The sequence below is a fragment of the Eupeodes corollae genome, chromosome 3, assembly GCF_945859685.1.
Source record: "Eupeodes corollae chromosome 3, idEupCoro1.1, whole genome shotgun sequence".
NCBI lineage: Eukaryota > Metazoa > Arthropoda > Insecta > Diptera > Syrphidae > Eupeodes > Eupeodes corollae.
Window position 1 is genome coordinate 68,562,168 of NC_079149.1, and position 19,761 is coordinate 68,581,928.

Below are 19,761 nucleotides of genomic sequence, written 5' to 3' on the forward strand. Positions count from 1 at the left end.
AAAAGTCGAATGTCGAGTCGAACCTCGAACGCAGGCAAGTCAGAGCAGAAGTCAAGTCATACCATTCCACCCTGAGAAAAAGAAACAATCCTCGTTAATTTTAATTTACACTCACCAAAAAATTAACCTTTTTTCTTATATTAAATTGTGAAAGTTAAGTTATTGTAAATTTAAGTTCGTTATCATGTTTTATTGTGAAACAAAAGACCAAAAGATTTCATTTGTTAAGTGAAAATCCCAAATTTTATTATCGACATTCGAAGTTAGAAAATACTTTGCAAGAAAATAGAAAAAAGTGACATCGCTGTCATTTTTCTAACATCAAACCATCAACCACAACCAGCCAGAAGCAGAAACAGAAACAGAAACTGAAATCCGTAATCATGAGCAGCAGCAGCAGCTGTGTAGACATTTTGTGGAGTTTTTCTCGCGAGTGAATTACGAATTACGATTTTCCGGATTTTCTTTTCTTTGTAAGGTGAAAATTTCTTCCCCAAAAACTGAGTGGTATTCGGTGATTGATTTTCCATTTTCATCTTCAGAGGAAACAGTTTTGTTAAAAAAAATACAGAAACATTATTGTGGACATTTTGAATTTCTTTCTGGTTTCGCTGTTGCTGCTTGTGTACGGACAGAACAATAATTATGGCTGAGTCTCCAGTGTTAGATTTTCGCAACGATTTTAGTCCAACGATTCCAGAAATAACAATCAATGTTCAGTGTCCGTCTACGCCAGGGCCCCAGCTAAATATAAAATCTCCAGATTTAAGCACTGCAAGTAGTGCTGAAGAGACAGAAACTGCTGCTCGAGGTGATGGATCCAATTCGCCACCACCGAATTGTGCAATTTGCCTGGGAAAGTGCAGAAACAAATGTTTCACCGATTCATGCATGCATCAATTTTGTTTCAAGTGTCTACTGGAATGGAGCAAGGCATGATCTATTAAGATGAGTCACAGATGGAAATTGAGTTATCTCACGTCGTTTTTTATTTATGTTTCAGGTCAAACCAGAGTGTCCTCTGTGCAAGCAGACCTTTAAGGCGATCATCCACAATGTCAAATCCATTGATCAGTTCGAGGAGTATCTGGTGCAGCAACCAGTACCGGTGTCGCCGAATCCAGATACATTTCCACCATTCACAATACCAGCACACCTCTACCCAAGACTGCCGTCATTATATAACCGACCTGTTCAAATCTATATGGACGACATGGCCATGTAAGGGTCAACAAATCTTTGGAATTGCTATTTTCAAAATTTCTATGGAAACTTTTGTTCTTTTTTTTATGAAGGAATACATTGGATCTTACGGGAACTTCATCCTCAACATCAAACAATGCCAACGCAAATGTAATTCGTAGTAGTTCTACTTATTACCGAAGAATACTGCCACCTCCGGCTCAGTTGTTGGACATGTATAGTCAGGAAACTATACAAGGCGAGACGGGCAGTGGCAGTTTGAGTCAACTTTGGCGGCGATATGTTTATGATAGGAAACTGTATGCGTTGCCACTGCCTGATGTAACTGGGAGATTCCGCGAGACTAGCGCTCGTTTTTACAGGTAAGCGATAGATTTTGGAGAGAAAATATTTTATTATTTGAAATAGAGGTTCATAGTTCAAGTAAATAGTAACTTCGCAACGCCCCTATTCTGGTAAAACTCGCTTATACCTCATAAGTCAATACCATCTAAGATTGTGAGGTAAGCTTTACATTTTCGGTTTTTTGTCTTTGGCCTATTGATTAGGCGATAATTTTATAACTCCACTGAACCAATATAAATAAAAAAACACAGTTTTTGGTGTATAATTAATTTGGGGATACAAAATTTTTATTTTTCCCACAAGGGTATGTAACCGCCCAATTAAAATAAAATAAAAAATGAGGACTTTTCAATCCTAAACCTAAATAAAATATTTCCATGACTTTATAATTATGAAATATATTCCTTTAAATATTTGAAAAAGGGCATTTTAGGTTTAATGCTTCAATTCAACGCTGCAAGAGTGTGTGTCCTAAAAGATCTCAATACACACAAATACTGGCATCCCCGAATAGGCAAAACCACTGCGTACTTTTTTTCATCTATCCTACTCTTCAGATCTCGTTCCGAGATGAAAAACAGCATTTATGCAGTCCATACCCTTAAAAGGGCGAATCCTGCTCCCCTACTCATTATCGGATAGGTTCAAGTCTGAAAGCCACAAAATAAATGCTGGTGTACTCCAGATCTCTGTTTTATCTCCAACACTCTCTTTCTTATTTTTATTAATAACCTCCTGCTTGCTACTTCTAATTCAATAAGTTGTTTTGCTGACGATAGTACTCTTAGGTTTTCATATTTTTTTTCAGACACATCCCTCAAACTAGAAATCTCCATGTTCTCGGTATGTGTCACCAACCCCCTCTCTGTGAACGATCACATACGCTATGCCGTCCGGGGTTTGGGTTTCCTTAGGCAATGTGAAAATATAGTAGTACTCGTGGAGTGATAGTTAGTGCGTTGGACTGTCATGCCAGAGGTCTTAGGTTCAAACCCTGAATGCGCTATCTAAAGTTTTTTCACGGGTATTGCTTCTTGCGTGGAATTGATAAATCCTCCAAGAGCAATTCTCGTCATCAAAATAGCTTTCTCGAAGTAACCGTTCGAATTCGGCTAAACAGCCTTATTATGAGTATCAATTTGATAGTCGATAATTTCTATCAATTATTTGATAAGTTGGTATTATGGGTATCAACTGGTAATTTAGGCCGATTGTGAATATATATCAAAAGTTCATTGCGAATGAGTTTTATTTATTTTGTTTGACTTTTCACGTGTGAAGTATTTAGTGATTTTTCGGCCACTAAAAGAAAAATTCTTTGTTTAAAAATGTAGTTGCTCTTTTAAAAAATTACTTTGTTTCTATATGTGGTATTTTTGTATTTAAGAGCAGAATAGTAAGCAACGTTTCCTACGCTCAATTGGTAACTTCCTAGGGCAAAGAATTTTAAAACCGCTGCTACTTTTAGTACATATGGAATGGATTGTTGACTTCTGATTGGTTTAAGTTTTGAACGAATTTTCATTGTAGTTTCATTAGCCATTGCAAGATTTAAAGGAAAGCATCTTATTACATTGTGTTCGCCAAAGCCATTGGGTTGGAAGATCACGTAATGCTGTGCGTATTGTTGCGGGTTTCTGACTTGCGTTAACTTCATCATGACGCCCTTCAAAAAACAATTCTGTCGAAGAGGATAATAAAAATGTATTTAAGACGTAACAACCAAGAATTTGTGGTTGATATGAAAATTGATGTGTATCTATTTTTTGATAACCATAATTACCAAGTGTTTCGAAAAATCATTCACAATAATGATAACATTCGTAGTTCATCAACAAAGTTGGTAGCCATAATACCAATACATCAAAAATATTGGTATGTATCAAGTACATATCTAGTTGATAGTTGATAGCCATAATAGGGCTATAAGACTGTAGGTCTCCCCCCATCCCCGACAACATTACTCGCACATATGAATTGTTGAGAGTTATAAGTCACTAGGAACTTATTCTCAACGAGCTGTTGCGCCACCTAATTTATTTTTCATAATGTAGTAAAATTGTCTCCCCTTTTGATTTGGCTTTTATTTACACGACTTACGTCTTCTTTACCAATCGTAAATGGTGTTTAAAATTTCCTTCGGAATTTATTGCTTTAGCGAAAGGTTTGAGGTTTGTTTTATTCTGGACAGAGCTTTTCCTCCAAAATGTTAAGTAAGTTCGACAATCCTTCTGAAAATGTACACGGAGAAATCCTTGAGGCAATTTTTACCAGCTATCTTTACCTGGTCCATGTTCTCTCGACATGGAGAGAAGTTAAAGTTGTTTTATAATCAAAGCAGGTAAATGCTCGCAAGTCAATCCTTAAGATCTACGACCTATAAGTCTATCATCATTCCTTCTTAAGATTGGAAAGATTGATTGCTATCCATTTAAGGGCAAGTATTAATGCAAGACTTCTGTCTTCGTCTCAACATGCCTATTGTAAAGGTAAATCGGTGAATACAGCGTTACACTCCTTGGTACGCACTGTCGAATATTCGCTCCATCTTAAAGCATTTAATATGATTGCTTTCCTTGACATCAAAGGTGCCTTTAACAACGTCGACACATCTGCAATCACATCTGCACTAAAATCTCTAAATGTAGAGAGTTCGCTTAGGGAGTTGATTCATTTAATGCTGACTAGCAGAATAATCAACTCAAAACTGAGCAACTTTTCTGGTAGACGATTCGTTAGTAGAGGGACACCGCAAGGAGGTGTTCTATCCCCTCCCCTCTGGAATCTAGTGGTGAATGAAATCCTAACTAGTCTGGATTCGGAGGGTTTCAGAGTGATAGCCTATGCGGACGACGTTGCTATAGCGGTTTCAGGAAAGCATCTTAACACCTTAAAAGAACTCTTACAAAATGCCTTAGACAGACTAATACTTTGGGCGGATAGGAGTGGACTGGGTGTTAACCCACACAAAACCGATTTAGTCTTATTTTCGAGGAGATACAAAATTAAATTTGTCAACCCTCCCTATATTAAAGGAATCCAATTAAATTTCTCCGACGAGAATAAACACCTGGGTCTTGTCTTAGATAAAAAAAACTAAATTGGAAGCGCAACGTACAGGAAAGAGTCAAAAAAGCTACTGTAGCTGTCTTTTCTTGCAAAAAAGCTATTGGTAATAAATGGGGCTTACAAACCAGAATCACGAATTGGCTGTACACATCGGTAGTCATACCGATTTTAATATACAGTGTGGCTGTATAGTGGACTGCTTTAGAGAAAGGAATAAACCGGGATTAATTAAATAAAGTCCAACGTTCAGCTAGCCTATGTATAAGCGGATCGCTTCGCACGACCCCATCTGCGGCACAGGATACCTTATTCTACCTAACAACTCTTGACATTTTTAGCACAGTGATTAGCTACAGTGCAGACCATCCTACCACGTTTGGCACGCACTGGCATACCAATCGCTACTTGTAAACTGTTGCTAATGCAGGACGCTGTGAGGAGGGCAGGCACTAGGTGGAACAACATCGCATATAAGCTCGATAATAGGTGTAATAACAAGTTACTGTCTAATAGGAAAGCACGCTAGGCGTAGGACGAGGAAGAGGAGGAAAAATGCCCTGCTGTTGCTCGAAAACGCAAGAATTACCTAGGAGAATTCTTCTTTAACTATCTAAACGATCTCGAACGGACTCAAACTAGTTCCATTTAGCTTAGGAGGAAGCCTCAAGATTCATGTGGTATCACAATTTGCCATTAAACTAGCCTAAGTGTGTCCGTTTCCATCTTGGACGGCCACTTCAACCTAACCTAAGACATACATCGTGGTTGGCCCTTTGGTCCCACCTTCAGCAAAATAATGCATACATGCACTTAGTCTGATGATTTTGGACACAGCGAATGATTTATTTGCCTAGGGAAAAAATAGGATATATTAGAATATTTGGATTGGCACAATTTTCAATTTTATTTAAAATCCTTGTGGTAACTCAAATGGGTTAGAATAATCCTTAAATTCACTTCTTATTGACCTTATTTTTGTTTTTATTAAAAAGTTAAAAATTTGATCCAACAAAACAAAATTTATTCTAAATAACTAGAAATGTTTGTGTCAAAACAGTCTTATGGGGGTGAGGGACTTTATTGCTTGAAGACGAGTAATTTACATACATGCAGTGGCCGACAAAAGTCTACGTACGACCACTTTCTTGCAATTTGGAGGCAAGGGCTTTGGGTTGGTGAGTACAGTTGTCATGAAGCATAGTAAATGAGACAATATGAGCCGCATCTTTCTGAATTCCAAATGTGACCAAGTCTCAAACCATCAACTGATACTTTTAAATTATATTCCAAAATGTATTCATATTCATAAATATCCACAACACCCTCAATAAACCCCAACTTACCAACTCCAGAAACTGCCGTAGCGCCATGCTTAGCAACTAAGTTCTTTGGATGCATCGCTGAATTTGTTTTTCTAATACTTTTACACTTCCAAAACTGTTGTAGTTTGAATTATAGCCCATTTCAATATTCTTTTGCGCGCATTCCAATTGAAGCTATCGATTTTTTTGCTTATAATTGGTTCTTTGCGAGGAGTTCAGCTACAGTAACCATTATTATTTAATGAACTTTGTATGGTTCGTGGATGTACTATTTTTTCTGATCTTATTCCAAATCCTTTGGCCAATTTCGTTGCATTAATTTAACAATCTTTGTTTACTTCCTTTAAATATATTTAACTGACATCTCTACCATTAAGCTTCTTCGAATAGCCATTAAGCATCTTGTTTTCAACAGTGCCATTGGTTTTTAAGTTAGTAAAGATTCATTCATTCTGTTTCATTTCTATATTTTCCAACCATATTTCGTACTTCAATTGAAATTTCCTTCCAAAATATAAGATCTATAAAGAGATTCTCCCCAAAATGATGGTATTTAAATATTCTTTAAAATGCAAATGCTCGTATCTATAAATCTGAAAAATTAGAAATAATACCCGAACCGACAATTTGTCTTCTTTAAAGGGCCCTACACACCATCAATATTGCCTGTCAATTTCACTTGAACTAGTCTCGATTCAGGTAACATTAATCGTTCGTAGAGCCGCCAATGTTTCTCACAGTTAAAATTGACGCATTGATGGGAACCAATAAAAATTTTGATTTTCTTTCATTTTAACTCCAGGACATTAATAATGTAGTGTGAATTTTTGTTCTGCCTGCGACTAAAGAGGAAAATGATTGGGCGGAGATTCGAGATGAAAATTTAAGGTCTTCAAAGCTTCTTCGAGTGACTAAAAAACGTAGATTTGTTAATACACTCTCTCATTACTGTATCCTTTTTGTAATATGTGGGCTGACCAACTTCAATCATTCAATGAAAAGATGTTCATCCACTCTTAGAAAATTCCAGTAATCTTCATCGAAATTTGAAAGTTCTCTACGTAAAGAACTAGATCCATATGTTGTTCGTTTCAACAACCACTTCTCTTTTACCCGTGGTTTAGATTTTTCATTTAAAATTAAAATACTCGCTGCAGCTCCCGCTGCAAGAACACACAATCATAAGCATCCATCTTCTTTGAAAGTCTAGAAACAATTGAACAAAAATAAAGCAATATGATTGTCAATGTTAACTATGTGTGGTAGCTATTGATGGTTCTTTAAGGATAGTATCCTTCTTCTTCTTCTACACTTTTAACTGGTCATACTGTCTGAGGAAATATTGAACATTTATTTCATGTCCTTATAACGTATCATAATATTTTACATTTTGCAATTCCTTTATTACTTTTGAAACGTTTTTGATCAAAATAACTAAATACGATTGCTCTGAAACAAAATATTATGTTGGACAAATTCACTAAAATAGATAAATCTCAGATAGAATATTTTACCACAATTGGTAACCGAGAAATCAATCATAAAAAGGGATGATTTCCTATTGGACAGTGTCCGGACCTTGGGCGCTTTAAATCCATTGTAGGTCAGATGTTTTCGTAGCCTGATAGGTGATGTTGTTATTCCAACTGATGTTGGTTTTCCTTACAGCGTCATGTTTTAGCAAAAGCTTACATATAGCTATTCGTCTTTTAGGAATGCCCTACATTACGGATTGGCCGATGCTGATCTGTTATTATCAAGCTTTGAGGCGAATAGCGGTGCTTGCAGATAATTTTGTTTGTGTCACATAGAGTAAAGTGTCCAGTGCCGTAGATGTGATCGTACATAGCGATAAGCTTCTTCCTACTCAAGCTGAACGTTAGTTTTAGATTAGTTTGTCGCCGTTTACACCCTTGTCTAAAGCAGTCCAACATACTGCCACACTGTATAGTAGAACCGATCTGATTAACGATTTGTACAATTAAAGCTTAGCACGGGTCCTGGGCCTCAAGTAATAACTTTCGCCAGCTTGCTGCCTCCAGTTTCGAATACCATATTGACGTGCGTCGGTCCAACTTGATCACTCCACCGGAGATAAGGCCTGCCTCTGCTTCTTGTTCCCTCAGGGTTGGCGTTGAATACCTTACGGGATGGAGCTTCGTTGTTCATTCGCTCGACATGCCCTAGCCATCCTAAGCGTTGAACCCGCAGTTTTTTACCAGTAGCAAGTAGCTGTAAACCTCGTATAACTCATGTCAATTAGCACGTTTTTACGGTTTGAATCAACTCTATTTAACGACATTAAATACTTCGTTTTCTCTTCGTTAATATCAAGACTCATTTTCTTCGCGTCAGACTCAAAAGAGAAGGCCAATTAATTCGTCAGTAAATGACTCCAGCCGTTCACATTATATGCTTGACAAGATCTTGTATACAATGTTTAAAAGGCTAATGCCTCTGTAGTTGTCGCAGAGAAGGCGGTCACCCTTTTTATGGATCGGGCAGATGGTGCTTAAATTCCACTCGTCGAGCATGCTTTCTTTCATCCAAATTTTAGTAACTAGCTGGTGCATGCTCCTTATCCGTCATCACCTGCCGCTTTATTCGACTTCAGCCTGGTGATGGCTAGTTTGATCTCACTCTGTTCGGGTGAGTGGAACTCTAGATCGTCAACCAAATGGAATTGACGAGGTTGCTCGCTGGCAGAACCGTTGACTTCATCACCATTAAGCAGCTGGTTGAAATGATCTCTCCAGATTTTTAACATGGACTGCGTCTCACCTGCAGGCTCCAGGCCGGCTAGTGAATCCTGTTGTTTTCTTTTTGAATCTTCTATAAAAGCTCCGCCCCCTTTGCCTGTTAAAAAATCCTTGGATCTCCTCGATTTTACGCTGCTCAGGGCTTTTTTCTGAACAAGCGATTCTTATCCCTTTTGATAAATATATACATTAAATTCATAGCACAACATGAACCGGTTGTGTATATCAGTTCGAATTTGCCTCAAAATAAATTCGTATCATCGAACGACAGTGCTCACTGTTGATGGCGATTATCTGACCAAAAGTTACAGCCCAAAGGTCATAATAGTCGACAGTAAAATAAAGGAAGGGCGCAAAACGTTGGAATAATCGAAGATTGAAAACATAGGAAGTTGGTGCTATACAAAATTTAATTGCTTTTCCATATACAAAATATATATTCTGAGAAAATACTTCATGAATTTATTTTTGTTTTTATTTTTTCAGAGACAACCAAGCACAAACTCATCGTTTAATTCAATGGATAAATCGTGACATTGTTTGTTTATTACGCAACACCGATCATGATGTTAATTCAGTTATGGAACAAATAAATACCTGGCTTATAAACTGTAACATTCTCTCACCAGAATTCAGGAGGCGTCTGCAACCATTCCTGGGCACAAAGACTGCTCATTTTATTCACGAGCTGCACAATTTCGCTCGTAGTCCTTATGACATGATCGGATACGATCGTGTAGTTCAATATTCGTCAAATAGTGCCGAAGAAATTGTAATAGAATTTTCTTCAACATCTTCAGCCGGTTCAGATGTTGAGAGTGTGTACAATGTATTATCAGATCCTGGCACAAGTAGGCGAGCCAGTTCACAACCAAATTCAACCCCAGCAAATAGCGGTGGTGGTTTTAACTTGTACACGACAACAACAGCTGCATCTTCACAGGCTTCGGCTATAAATCTTTCCACACACAATCGCGGTGCAAGCGGTGACATAAGCGAAGGCACTACTACAACGTCAACAGTCGAAGCAATAAATGCACCTATTTCAGAAAGACCCGATAATATTGTATTGTCATCAACCAGCAGCGATGAGTGCGAATTCGTCCTTGAACAAAAGCCTCCACATTTGCGAACACCTGAAATGGTGAGTTTGAACTCAAACTCCGATAGCGATGTTGTGTTCGTCCAGGAGACAAAAACCGCATCAATACCATCGGCAATAGCAAAGTGCGCCTCTTCAACAAACAACACCCGTGTCCGTAGAGCACAACGTAGGCGAGCAAATCCTAGTTTGAATAATACTTCATTTAGTACTTCAAACTCTGATTCAGATGGATTTAACTATGCTGACGCTTGTCCTTCAACATCGAAAAAGTTGAAGCTAGATGGTAGAGAAGAAAATGCAGCTGCCAGTGGTGATACGAGCGCCAGTGGTGGTTCAGATTATAAGCCAGAAAATGATACGTTACCAAAAGTAAAAGAAGAGTTTAACCAGGGAGCATCCACCTCAACAGGGCTCCAAAGCCGGTACCGAGGTACACGGCCAAATAATGTGCGTACACGTTATTATAGACGTAATAATGACACAAGTGACAGTGATGATCTAGATGAAAGTAGGTCATCAGCTTCGGACTCTGGGCTTACAACAGAGGGTTCCGATTCAGATTCAGACTCTGACACATCATGGTCGAAATCTCGGCGTAAAAGCAACAAACAGTCACTCAAACGTTCCCGCCACCGAAAGATAAGCAAAACCACCGCCAGCAGTCGCAAATCTCGTCGACAAATTCCTGCTCCAACAAAATCTAAACGTATCAAACGAAACAAAAGCAACAAAACAGATGCGAGTAGCAAACCAACATCTTCAAAGAAAAAGAAAACACTCAAACGCTCTCGAAGGAAATCCTCAAAAAGCAAATCGACCCGAACGAAAAAAAGAAATGCTTCACTAACATCGACAACGTCTGAGGATGAAGAAGAGCTTTTAAAGATCAATGAAAACACACAACCATGGAGTGGCACAATTTCATCCCCAGCTTCTCCTGTACATCACCAGAGTGAAAATGAACGAACTCAGTCACCATCCGCACATTTAAGGTCTGCGACTTCATCACCAGCTTCGAACTCCGCAACCACAAGTGATGCAAACGAAGCATTAGAGCGCCCCAGTTCCAATGCAGCAGCTGCGGATTCCATTACTCCAAGCTCCCCAGATCTGCCGCTGGACGCAGACGATAATCCAAATGCGAAATTACCCATATACTCGGATTCTGATTAAAAAATCAAAAACCTCCAATAGCTGAGAAATTATTACATTTTTCTGAAATATTGAATAGAGAGAGAGTATAAAATAATTTTGTAAGTTTGTTCAAATATTTTTAATGTAAACATAAAACAAGTTACTCTGTTCAGGCGGTTTTAAGCCCGACACTATCGTTGTCAAGTTTCTTTTGGAGTACTGACATTGCCGGTATATTAGAAGCTTCATAACGGAACGGTCTTAGTCGTGGTGGTCTTGAAGAGAAACTTCTGTAAACAGTGAAAAGTGACAGGAATTTGTATATGAGGTGCAGCTTGAAAACATATTCCGGGTCATTACAGCTTCAATAGGTTGTCGCCATTACAATTGTGTTTCCAAATAATTCGTAGTTGCTGGAGCACATATACAACTTCTGCTACACTGCCACTACCACAGCTTTCTCACTCACCACCATTTCTAGGGTCTTGACAGAATTTTGAAATAAACAAAGAATTGTAAGTTATAATTTGTAAATGATGATTGGCAGACAGAAAACAATGAGAACATTTAACTGATTTAAAACAATTTTTCCCAAAAACAAAAACATCTGTCGGTACTGCCAACAACCACAGACTCCTCTATCTGCTTCCCATTCAAATTATACATGTGGCTGATAGCAGACGCAAAAATAATAAGTTTTGTCGTAAGCACGACTGTAATGGTCTTATTTTATAAATAAATTAAGTTAAACCTCTAGTTGTAAAATTTAAATCACTGTGTTTTATTTATTAAAAATTAAAATCTATTTAAAATGAAATAGAAGCTCAAAACATAAAGTCCATTGTACCACCATTGTTTTTCTATTTTTATCTAAGGTCTTACATCGTATTGCAGATACAACACTAAATACCCCGCATCTGTTCTTTTTTTCGACATCAATCTAACTATCAAATAAATGTGATCTTTCGTTGCTTACAGAAATATTACAATATCTTTTAGTTCTTTTTTGTTTTATTTAAATCTGAATAACATTTCAGTTTATTTATTTATTGTATAATTATACTCTGTAAGATACAATATCTTATAAGCTAGAGCAAATCTCAATATCATAATACTATTTTTACAAAAATTGTGCTTTGAGTTTAAAAGGTGGAAATATTATGTATGCATTAAACAGATTAACAAAACAAAATCAATTATGTAGGTATAATTTAAAAAAAAGAAATTAATATATAATGTACAGTGGCGAGCAAAATAATAGCAGTGTAATAGGACAGAACCAATAATTCTTTATAATTCAATAACAAAGCCACTTTTTCGTAACTCTACTGTATTTTGGTACTCAGAGTAATTATGTTTACAAGTGGAAGATAATTTAACGGTAAATTCTCCATGCTTTGTTTAAATGGTGCTTTTTCTAGTGTGATTTATTATTTTAGGCGAGCAAAATAACAGCAGTGATTGACAAATTTATTTTAAATAATTGTGTTTTGATTTCAAAAGTGATAAAAAGTAAGCCCTGTTATTCTATTTTATAGTTCCATCTAAATTGTAATAAAATGATTGAATTTATGAATTTAAAGTAGGTAGAGACAAGCAATGCACACTGGAGAGGCGGGAAATTATAAAAAAAGCTTGTTTTGGAAGGCAAGACCTATAAAAAAAATTCAAGAACTTCTTGGCTGTTTGGCGAAGATGATACTGAACGCCATAACCTTTGAAGAAAAAGCAGAAACCAGGGGACGGAAACAATCTCTAACACCATCTTTTAAAAAACGTTTGCTTTTTAAGAAATAATCCTACAGCAGCAGCTACAGAGATTGCAGACGAGCTTGAGGTTCCGTGCGGTGTGCATACAGTACGGAGAATACTAAGGGAGCATAACCTAAATGCTCGCAGTCCAAGAAAGGTTCCACTTTTAAAGAAGAACCATGTAGTATAAAGGATGAAGTTTGAGCGCGAGCATTTAGGATGGGCTCCTGAAAAGTGGCGAAACATTCTCTGGACCGATGAGAGAAAGGTGGTTCTCTATGGTGGTAAAGGATCTCGGCAGTTTGTGAGAAGAACCCCGAACATGGATACACCACAAAAACAATAAAGCATGGGGGATTCAGTATAATGGTTTCGGAATGCTTCTCCTATTATGGAGTTCCTTATTCTCCTATTATGGATATCCTTAAAAACACCATGCTGTCATATGCCGAATACGAAATGCCGCTCAAATAGGTCTTCCAGCAGGATAACGACGCAAAGCAGAGCAGCGAGGCAAAACCAAAAAATAACAGAGTTATAGAACGTTGCTGCTTAAGTAATTAGCAATATATTAAATTCCATTCTTACTAAAAATTAAATTTTACTGAATCTTAAGGAGTTTTACTTAGAAATCTTTTCAACACCAAAGCCCTTTTTATGTTTTATGTTTTTTTTTTTAATAATTTTTCAAGTACTGCCAATTTTTTGCTTGCAACTGTAAAATCGAAATGATCTAAAAATTTACAATTAATTATCATAAAGACCACTTTCATCACCATAATTTTCATCATCAAATAAGCACAAAGCTAGGAGAAGAATTCTCTTATCATTTTCCAAAAATGGTCGGACTGCTTATAATTTAAACAGAGCGAGGGAGGGAGTTCCACAAACGAATAGAATGCACATAAAACTGGCGCTCTGATACAAGTAATGAGTAAAGTAACGTACTGGGATAAGGTCGCATGATCTTGCAGAACGCGTAAAGTGTATTTTATTATAGTGTATTCAGGCTGATGTGATTGTATGATATTGTGAAGCATGGTTAAAGTTCTTACTTTAAAGGGATTATCGAGTGAAATGCCATAGATTGAGTTAGAAAGACTTGAGATGTGGTCATATCTCATAAGACCATAAACATAACGCGTGATATTGTTGAATGCAACTTTGAGTTTTCGCTTCTGTTCGAAGTCACAATTACAAAACACCTCAAAACAGAAAAGCATAAAGGGTACCAATAACGTTTTGGCCAATATTAAGCGTGTTTTCAAAGGCGTTATGTGATGAGACGCCCAGAGAAGTCGAATACCTCCATATACCTTATCTAGCGTTAGATTCGTGTTTTATTAAACGTAAGCCCAAGATTTTTGGCAGGATCGACGAACTCGATAGCACAGTTGTTTAAATATATCTCTGGAAAATATGAGGTATACGTTATACTTTTAGAGATGACTAAGCGTTTAGTTTTTTTCGTATTTAAACAACGATCTTTTTTGCGGGACCACATAACAATTGTATTCAAATTCTTATTGACTTCATGCACTCCATTCTCAAGCATGCCTAGTTGAAAACTGTTGTATAATTGAACGTCGTCTGCATACATGTGCACAGAAAAGTTCAGTGGGCATGACATTCTAAATTTTCAATTGTAAATTCGGCAAACAGCTGCCTTAAACTGCGAGTATAAAATTTCATACAAAAACCTCCTTAGAATTGTAAAAATTAAAATCTTGACCCGTGTCAACTCTTTCGCCTCATCTCCCTCCTCATACGAATCCAATCGAAATCGTTGGCTTTTGAAAAAGAGAGGAGATAATAGAAGGAACCTGAATAAAACAACAACAATTACTTGTGTGTGCTTAGAAAAATGCTAATCGGTTCAGTATAGTTCGATAGAACGAAAAAACCTGTAATTGGCTTACAACTTTCATGTGGGTGCGGTGGCGTAGTGCGTAGTGCACTAGCTCCTCACACGCTAGATCGCTTGTTCATGCCCTGCTCGGGCAAAAGTTCTTCAAAAATTAAATTGAACATAAAAAGCGATTAAGCACCACTAAAGGAGTCTGATGATCGGGTTGGTCCCCGTGAAATAGCTATAACTCCAGCCTATGAACTTGGGGGTAGCACACATAAGTTGTTGTTGTTTCATCCTAAATTTTCAAATGACGGAAAATCATTCATATACATCGAGAACAATAAAGATCCCGAAATAGAGCCCTGAAATACACCTCTCTGCAGAGGAAGGAAAGTAGACATAGCATTGTTAGCAAAAACTGCCTGAGATCTACCGGTTAAGTAGGAGAGAATAAGCTTAACAGATGCAAAACAGAAATGAAATTGACCTTTAAGTTTTTCACAAAGTATAAAATGGTTGACGGTATCAAATTCATTTGAAAAGTCAAGAAGTGTTAAAACAGTCACTTTATCATTATCTAATTCATTTCTGATATTTTCAATGACGTCTATTAAGGCTGTAATACAGCTGTGCAGGGCTAAAGCCTAAAATAACTCTTTTTTGGTTAATTATCAGTTTTTCCAAAACCTTCACATGACCAGAAATTACGGCAAAAAATACTACAAAGTCCCAAAGGTAGTGAATATTTCCAATGACACTTCTTATGTTAGCTCAATTGATAAAGCCAATTTGCTTGCAGCACAATTTGCTGTTAATTCGGTGCTGCCAATGAGTGTCATAAGTCCTACTGTCCTTTTAAGCATAAACTATTCCATGGGACGAATCTTCTTCCGTTTTGTCTCCGACTCTCTTAATTATATTCATAAATGATCTTTTGTCTGAAGCTTCTAACCCAATACATTGTTTCGCTGATGACAATACGCTCTGCTTTTCAAACTCGGTTTTAGATTCTCGGCAGCGTATGATAAGCTCATTAAATTCTGATCAAAAACCGTGTAGAATTTAATGCTTCGAAAGCTCAATGCTATCTACTGTCACAAAGTGGAACCTTCCCCAATGCCACTACCCATGGGTGGTACTTGCATCGAGGAGATTGAACCACTATCAGTCCTAGACTTGTGCATCACAAACCACTTGTTGTGGAGTGATCACATATTTGACATCGCCAAAAATGCTGCTAAGTGTTTAGCTTTTCTCCGACAATGCAAGAAGTTTTTTACTCCTTCTGATCTGGCTATAATTTACAAAGCTTTTATTCGTCCTTAACTCGAGTATAACTCTCATATTTGGTATGGAGACCCAATAATGTACTTGAGTCTTTTGGATAGAACTAAAAAAAGAGCTCTAAAAATGATAGGAGATCGTTCTCTCACCAAAACATTTGCTTCATTCGAACACCGCCGCAAGGTCTCATGCATGTCATTGTTTTATCGTTACTTTTATAAACAATGCTCTAGCCAGTTGCGTTCCTCCTCTTAAATAATTCAACCGTAATACCCGTATTTCTAGAAATGCCCACCAATTTACACTCGAGCCCAATTTCGGACGTACAGGGATTCTTTCTTTAGCCGTACTCGAGAATGTGGAATGCTTTACCTGACTCAATATTTCCCACTCATTACAATGTGTAGACATTCAAAACCAATGTGCATCGGTTTCTCCATTCTAATCCTATCGTCCTTTCCTAATTGCTCGCACTGTGTTTAATCATTATAAGGGTATTCATAACCCTTTTAGTGCGCGCACAATATACAAAAATACAAACAAAAATCAGAATGAACAAGAATATGTTTTATAATATGTACTTATGTTTATAGATACACAAACAAATCACTTGGAAGTGGAACCCTTTTGTTCCGAGTTATAAAATCAAAAATCAGTTGTTCATAAACAAATACATCGTCATTCTGATAGCAAATATAACAAATATAACTATCTTAAGTACTTTTTTATCTCAAAACAAAACGTAAATGATAAAAACGATAGCTATAAATGTGTATTAGTGTACTATAATTTGGTACACAGTGTTTTTTGGCTGCCATAGCCTCAAAATGATAGTAAGGAGATATTTATAGTTCTTTACATAATAAAAACGCATTAAAATAATAGCCATGACCCTCACAATTAATAGGAAATTTAAATGAAATTCTTTTAAAAATATGTAACAAAATATAAAAATGTAACACAGCAACAACATTTAAAATAGAGAAGAAATATAAAGGTCTTGTAAAATTGCAAAAACTGATGCAGATGAAGATGAACATGTTCGTCTTCACTATAATGTTGACTTCTTTATATCTCTGATTTCTTATCAAGTGCAAATGAATATCTTCTGCATTTTGGTCTTTTCTCTCTATCTTACAAACAGTAATTATATATGTAGCACCCTTTTTTTTGCAGAAATCAGTTAAACAATTAGTTGTCACCTTGGTTTATTCGAATGTTTTACCATGTTTTCCGCTTTAACATGAATACCCCTTAAATGTTTTTCTTAACGTGCCCTGTAGAACAGACTATATTAGCCAAATAATAAAATTTTATATCTTCATAATTTTTTTTAAGATTAGATACAAATTTTGCATTTGAAATTCCCATTTCTTATATTGAAATAATTTCGAATTTTGAATTTATGAAGAAGTGTGCTTTCACCCTTATTGTGTCAAACACACCAGTTGGTATAAAAAAAATGGCGCCCTTCGCCCATTTAAAAATACATTCTTCTTGACATTTGTCATTTTCTTAGTGCAGTATTTTATATATGATGTCTGTTTATTTTATATACAAAGCTCTTATCTATTCGTATTCGTATTCCCCTCAAATGTTATTTATCCTAAGTTATTTGTATCGGAAGTCTTTGTAAACAAAAGATATATTTTATGTTACAGTACCTAAATAAAATCAAAATCATAAATCCAAAATAATCTTGCATGATATACAGTTTATAAATTAAACAATAAAATGGATAAGCGAAAGAAGCGAACATCAATCAATCAGTACCTAATGTACATTGAATTGCTGGAAAAGGATGCAATTTTCCGATCTGGAATAACACCACGCGACGCAGAGCCCAACTATTTAAACAATAAATGGAGAGATCTAGCTTCTAGACTAAATACCTGCCTAAACGGACCACAGCTTTCACCAGAGGAATGGAAGAAGGTAAACAAATGAATTCTTTTTATCTGATAACCAGTGCACGCATGATAAATGATTTTGTTTAGCGCCTAAATGATTGGAAAAATAGCACTCGCTGCAAGTACCGTCGCAGTGTATCTGGTGAAAAGGATATTTCCATGTCACCACTTGAAGTAAAGGCACTTAGTCTGTTCGGAAAAACCCCTGTTCTTATAAGATCTTCCCAAACCGTGGAGTTCAAGTCCGAGGCTAAGGAATTGTACGAAGCAGAAAAGAAACATCAAGCTGCAGCCAAAGCGAGGGTTGTGAATAATAGCTCTGAAAACAACCAATCCCTAGACGAAGAACTCGAAGGTATTTTTATTGATCAAGAGGAGTACAATGAAGATGAATCAGTGGAAGAGGTCGAAATTAAGGAGAGAAAATTTGAAGGAACAAATGGTGGAGTTTCCAAGACCAAAAGGCGTCGCACTATTGAAACAACAGTTTACGAAAGTAAGATAAGCCTTATTTTTCAATGCGAATTTACTGAAAAAAATATATTTTTTTGTTTGCTTGATAACAGTTAAGTCATTTTCGCCAAAAAGAGGTATGTCAAGCACCCCTCAAACTTTGGCCATAAGCGCAGTAGAGACACTGGCAACAACGGATCAACCCCCACCAGCAGCACCACCGCAACCACCGCCATCTGAACCACTGGTAGAAATACGTCCTTCACCCGTCCAGCCACAAGTTAACCTGGACATTAGTGCGCTAGAACTCCAACTAAAACGCATTGCTGACATTAAGGCAGAAAAATTGAGATTTGAAATTGCAAAGTATAAGTTCAATAATCCAGGATTTGAGTATTCGACTGAGTTTTCATAGTACAAAAGAGAGAAAAAGTATCTTTTGTTTAGGTTTTAGAAACCGTCGATGGCGACGACCCTTTAGAATAGTGTGTAGGAGGATAGGTTTCGAACATTATTTTAGCATTTTATTCATAACAAAATAAGAAGAAATATTTGTATCCGTTTACTTAGATTTTATTTTTACTTTGTTCAAAGTTAGTTTTATTTAAATTTAGTTAATAAGCATTTAAAGTAAAAATTGAACAGAAAAAGCGACTTATACTCGTATGTTGAAGATAAAAAGGCTGGGATTTTATAATTTTCAATAAACCATCGCAAATTCAGAAGATTCTTAGAAGCGTCATTTGTAAATCGAATTAAAAAGACATTTATCAGAATAATTAGGTGTATTTTTGTATTTGTTTTATTTGAAAATTGGTGAAGGCAATTAGTGTACGTAATCGACAACCAGTTTAATTACAGACAAATTACGCGACTTAACTGCTTTTCCCTACTTTCGTGGCAATTATTGTGTCAAAGAAAAATCTTATTGGAAACTAAGATCATTTCCGTTCTGTTTTATTTTGAGAGGTGGAAAAGACCATAATCTCTAAAGCTATAATTACACGATCAACACAGAGTGAACGCTTTGACTCCTTCCGGTCATCACTTACAGTCAATTGCATTTTTTTAACGTAGATTTTGATTTTGAACATGGCAATTGTTATTTTTTCAAGTGTATTTTGAAGAAATATTACTAATTCCTTTTTCAATTTGACAAAGAATACTTTTACATAAACCTTCAAATACAATTGTGAATAAAATAAATAAATCACAAAGGGGGTTTTCCATGGGTAAAATAAATACATTAATTTTTGATCTAGAACTGACAAAACACAAATTTCCTTTGCTTTTCCAACTGAGTTCCATGTGCCACGAAAAAAAAATCAATCTGATTTTAAAAACAGCTTTCTGATGAATGAAAAATAATGTTAGCTGTCTATTTGACATGAGTGGAATTGGGCAGGTTCAGACGACACAAGGGACTTGAAAGTTAGACAAGTTTCTAGTATTTGATTGACCAGCTGCCAAAGAATTACCTTCCAATTGATAATTATAAATAAATAATTGTAAGCCATAAGAGAAGACTCTATCTATGGGCAGACGACATAATAAGCAGGTTCAGACAACATAA

General features: G+C 36.4%; 2 protein-coding genes across 2 annotated transcripts; both read left to right on the plus strand.

The window, feature by feature from the left end:
* On the plus strand, nt 1-11,708 carry LOC129949809 (E3 ubiquitin-protein ligase Topors-like). The gene is made up of 5 exons (XM_056061462.1): nt 1-478; nt 543-933; nt 1,004-1,221; nt 1,296-1,565; nt 9,185-11,708. Exons 2-5 carry the CDS (start codon nt 646-648, stop codon nt 10,974-10,976), a joined length of 2,568 nt encoding a protein of 855 aa, XP_055917437.1. The 5' UTR covers nt 1-478; nt 543-645; the 3' UTR covers nt 10,977-11,708.
* A 5,833-nt stretch (nt 11,709-17,541) lies between these two features.
* On the plus strand, nt 17,542-19,410 carry LOC129949931 (uncharacterized). The gene is made up of 3 exons (XM_056061663.1): nt 17,542-17,760; nt 17,823-18,231; nt 18,302-19,410. Exons 1-3 carry the CDS (start codon nt 17,560-17,562, stop codon nt 18,601-18,603), a joined length of 912 nt encoding a protein of 303 aa, XP_055917638.1. The 5' UTR covers nt 17,542-17,559; the 3' UTR covers nt 18,604-19,410.
* The last annotated feature ends 351 nt before the right edge of the window (nt 19,411-19,761 follow it).